This window comes from Microtus oregoni, unplaced genomic scaffold (genome assembly GCF_018167655.1).
Source record: "Microtus oregoni isolate MIOR12 unplaced genomic scaffold, Mior012 000006F_ref0000085, whole genome shotgun sequence".
In the NCBI taxonomy this organism is placed as follows: Eukaryota; Metazoa; Chordata; class Mammalia; order Rodentia; family Cricetidae; genus Microtus; species Microtus oregoni.
In genome coordinates, this window is record NW_024543065.1 from 55,564,158 (window position 1) to 55,568,789 (window position 4,632).

The 4,632-nt window shown below is 50.0% G+C and overlaps 1 protein-coding gene across 2 annotated transcripts; it reads left to right on the forward strand.

Moving 5' to 3' along the window:
* Positions 1–229: 229 nt before the first annotated feature.
* On the forward strand, positions 230–4,351 carry Sertad3 (SERTA domain containing 3). Of its 2 annotated transcripts, none has more exons than XM_041654050.1 (2): positions 230–439; positions 3,134–4,351. In XM_041654050.1, the coding sequence occupies exon 2, from the start codon at positions 3,137–3,139 to the stop codon at positions 3,728–3,730; it is 594 nt and encodes a 197-aa protein (XP_041509984.1). In that variant the 5' UTR covers positions 230–439; positions 3,134–3,136; the 3' UTR covers positions 3,731–4,351. The 2 variants fall into 2 exon arrangements, with proteins under 2 accessions (XP_041509984.1, XP_041509983.1); XM_041654049.1 differs by having other exon boundaries at positions 235–360.
* Positions 4,352–4,632: the final 281 nt, after the last annotated feature.

Here is a 4,632-nt window from a genome sequence, read left to right on the forward strand (position 1 = left end):
GGGGTCTGGAGCTGAGAGACAGTGGAGCAAGAAACACATCTGGGTCCAAAGAAGCCGTTCCGACAGCGCTATATCCCCTTCCACCCTGGAGACCCCGCCCCCTAAACAGTGGCCAACCTAAAGCGACCCGGCCCAGTGGGGGACGGAGCCTAGTGTCCGTGGCTCCTCCTAGCCAATGGCGCCCCACGGCGGGCAGGATTCCAACCAATTGTGGCTCGCGACTGGCCTCCGGGGAGGAGCCGAGTGGCCCGGGGCCAGACCCAGAGGCCCGGAGAAAGTGAGCCGGACTCCTACCCAGCAGTGGTGGTACGCAGCGCTGCAGGTTTGCCGGAGGTAGTCGTGGCGACCCTGACAGCCGAGGTGAGGAGTGGGTGCCTGTGTGAGATTTTCCTGAAGTTGGAAGAGGAGGGGGCGCGCCCCCGTGATAGGCGGAAGCGGGGTACGGACCCGAGTGGAGGGCTCAGATTGGTGTGACTGATGGGTTTCGGAGGGTGGAAGCTAACTAGAAACTGAATTCCAGTATCGGAGGGGAGGCAGGGGTATTCAGGAGGAGTTGGAGTTTGGAGAACCGAGAAAAACGGAGAGAGAACTTTTGGGGCACCAGTCTGGAAGAGTAGGACAGCTTGGGTCTCCCCAAGTGGGCTGAGTTCGGAGTTCCACGGTGTTCCGGGGAAAGTATGAGTTTTGAGGCTAGGATATGAAGCATTTAGAGGAACCCAAGAACTAGAGGCACCCAGTCTTGGATTCCGAGACGCCGTCGTGAGAAGGGAATCCTGGGGAGTGTTCAATATTGGGGTCCTCAGAGCCAGGCGAGGAGTTTGGGAAGTAAAGCCAGAGTCATTTGAAAGTCGAGCCTAATAGGGGAGATTTCGGACGAGTTCTCAGAGTTGAGATACCCAGTCTCCCCAGCCGGACTATGTACCCGAGAGTTATTTATCGTCTTTGAGCGATGGGATGGGATGTGAGTTTTCTGCACGCCGAAGAGAGTTTAGGGAAGAATCCAGAACTTCCTTGGGTGATAGGGACCTGGAGAAAGCAATATTCGGGCTGAAGTCGGGTGGGGGAGGGGCGCTCGGGGCGTGGAGCTCAGATTCACCGCCCCGAAGGCAGCAGAGGGCGGGGCGGGGCTGCTGTGCTTCCGGGTTCCCTTCCCCCACCAGCTAGAGCTCCAGTGAGCATGCTCTCAGGCAGGGCGGGTGTGTCCAGTCCCTAGGGCGTGCAGGGCCTTCTGGGGATTGTAGTTCGAACACGACAGCAGCGGCTGTGCCTGGAGGCTCTAGGTCCACAGTTCCCAGAAGGCCCTGAGACCATATTGGGGTGTTTGGGGTGTTGTTGCATCTGATCTAGAGATCCAGGGAAGGGCGGTGCCTATTGAAAGCGATGGTATGGTTGAACTGGTCGCTAGAGGGCATAGCTTGGTGTTGAATTGGAGTTTGGGAATGTTCCCTCTCTTGTGAGCGCTCTTCGTCTTGGTGTAGGAAGCGGGTTTGGACAGTAATGTCCTTGTAGAAAGAATATCACACACAGAGAGATACACACACTTCTCAGCTGGGCGTGATGTCGCAAACCTTTAATCCCAACACTCGGGAGAGAGAAGTGATGGATGAGTCGAGGCGAACCTGAACTACAGAGGGAGTTCCAGGTCTACACAGAGAAACCTTGTCTGAAAAGAATCAAAAGCCTCTAAGGTCTAGAGATGTAACGTCACGTCTTGCGAAGCTCAGTTAAAATTAGAGTTCAAATGCGCTTTGGTATGTTGCTCTGTACTTCACACTTGTCTGTCCTGTGACTTGTTAGAATAAAAAAAATAATAAAAGTATTGTGGGAAAACAAATGCAAGCTCCATTGAGACTAGGGTTAAGATCCTCACTTCCAAATCCTAAAATTGTCAGAGTGTAAATTCAGCATTGTGCCCTACTACAGGCAAGTAAGCAAGAGTCAAACTAAGCCCAGGTGTTTTGTGATTTGTTTTGGTTTTTTTTTTGTTTTGTTTTGTTTTTCTGAGACAGGATCGTCTAACCATGAGACTCTGCCTGGCCTAAGATTGACTATGTGGACTAGGCTGGTCTTGAGCTCACAAAAATCTACCTACCTCTGCCTCCTGGTGCTGAGATTAATGGCATTGGACACCGGTCACAAATTTTTTCTGCTCATTTTTTATTTTTAATTTTATGTGTATGGGTTTTTTACCTTAATGGACACCACTTGTGCCAGATCCCCTAGCTGGGAGGCATAGATGCCCTAAAACTGGAATGTTAGGCAGTTTTGAGCCATCCTGTGGGTGCTGGGACTCAAACTCAGGACCTCTGGAAGAGCAGTCAGTGCTTTAACCACTCAGCAATCCTCTATCTTTTTTTTTCTCTTTTCTTTTCTTTCTTTCTTTCTTTTTTTTTTTTGTTTTGCTTTTTTGAGACGGGTTTTTCTGTCTAGACCTAGCTGTCCTTGTAGACCAGGCTGACCTCGAGCTTATAGAGAGATCTGCCTGCCTCTGCCTCCAGAGTGCTGGGATAAAAGGTGTGTGCCACCACTGGCCTAGCCCCTCCACCTTCCTTTTAATTTTGAGACACTAAATAGGGTTGCAGCAACCCTACTTGCATCTTGTTCTCTATTTCTCTCCCTCTTTTTTTTTTTTTTTGATTTGCATTGGTGTTTTGCCTGCATGTATGTCTGTGTGAGGGTGTCAGATCTTAGAGTCACAGGCAGTTGTGAGCTGCCCTGTGGGTGCTGGGAATTAAACCCCAGTCCTCTGGAAGAGCAGCCAGTGCTCTTAACCACTGAGCCATCTCTCCAGTCCCGAATCTTGTTCTCTTAATCACATCGCATGCATTCTTGACCTTGTTGGAATATGACTTTAAGTAGAGGTTCTGATAAACAACCAAACAAAAAAGACTCACTTGATAAAGTGGGATCCAAAGGTATCTGACTTGGGGGGGGGGGAGGAGCACGTCTCATCCCTTTAATCCCAGCACTGGACGGGCTGGTTGGATCTCTGAATTCGAGTCTAACCTGGTCTACAAAGCTAGTTCCAGGACAGCCAGGGCTATACACAGAGAAACCCTGTTTCAAACAAACAAACAAAAAATATGCAAACAAAAGCAAAGGTATCTGATATGACTCTTTTTTTCCCCCACAGGACATGGGAGGCTTAAAGAGAAAACATTCTGACTTGGAAGAGGAGGAAGAGGATGAGAAGTGGGACTGGACTCCAGCTGGTCTTCGGAGCTACCAGCAAGCCCTGCTCCGAATCTCTCTGGAGAAAGTCCAGCGCAGCCTGGGCCCCAGAGCGCCCAGCCTCCGCAGGCACGTTCTTATCCACAACACACTCCAGCAGCTGCAGGCTGCCATTCGACTAGCTCCAGCCCCGGCCCTGCCCCCAGAGCCTCTCTTCCTGGGGGAAGAAGACTTCTCCCTTTCCACTACCATTGGCTCGATCCTCAGGGAGCTCGATACATCTATGGGTGAGATGGAATCGCCTCCGAATCCAGTGGCTTCCCCGAGTCCTCAGAATGAGATGATGCCCCAGGCTGATCCCGTGTTCCTAGAAGCTCTGAGCTCCCGGTACCTGGGAGACTCTGGCCTCGATGACTTCTTTCTGGACATTGACACATCTGCAGTGGAAAAGGACTCTGCACTTCTGCCCCCAGAGCCTCCTCGCAGCCTCTTCTGTGCCCCTGGATCCTGGGAGTGGAATGAGTTGGACCACATCATGGAAATCATCCTAGGATCCTAAGACTGATAGGGGTCCTTCCTGGCATCAGCCTCTTTGGACTGGATCCTTTTATGTGAATCGTGTGTGTGTGTGTGTGTGTGTGTGTGTGTAGCAGAGGCTCTCACCAGTGACTGTGGCCTCCTTTCCTCCTATGTCAGGATTCCACAAACTGCCCTGCACGTGTGCGTGTCTGGTTACCCAGCCTTCCGTGAAGGTGTGTCTTCCTGAATTAATTTATCTCTTTTCAAATGCCTTAACGAGACTCTGTTTCAGGGAGTCTAATGTGTCACTTACACATTTCTTCTGCCTCCAGTTCCCTCTGCCCTTGTGACCACTAGGGCCTCAGGGAACATAAAGTTGGACCTGTCAAGCCGTGACGGTGATAGTGGGCTGCCTTTCTGGGGAGTGGGAGGGGCTGGTCTCTTCCTGGCAGGCTGAACCCCACTTCCTTGGCAGTACCCCAGTTCCAGTAGCCTCCTGAATCATAACCAGGCCGGACCATGTGCAATAGGGTGGAAATCTACCAGCTCCATGCCACGCTATTTAAAAAAAAAAAAAGGCAGGGTTTGTTTGTAGTGGCTGGTTTTTTATTATTATTTTTGAGTGTTCCTTTTTTTTTTAAATAAAAGTATTTTGGAAATATTTGAATTGTCTTTAAATTTGTAAATTTTCGTGGGGTGATGGGAAGAGCCTGTTAAGTTCCCTGGACACTTACGGCCTTTCCTTAACAAAGGTGGGGCAAGTGTAACATTGTATAAAACAGTTACTGGCTTGCTTTAGGGTTATGCCAGAACTTCTTTATGTAAACTAAATCCTTTAATCCTCAGGATTAGAAAGAAACAGATACTATGTCACATTTTACATTGCATAGGAAAAACCTCAGGGGCTTGGAGTATAGCTGAATGATTGAACTCTTGCTTCCT

What these genes read in the sequence shown, in the direction of transcription:
- Sertad3 (XM_041654050.1), top strand. Translation starts at nt 3,137, where the DNA reads ATGGGAGGCTTAAAGAGAAAACATTCTGACTTGGAAGAGGAGGAAGAG.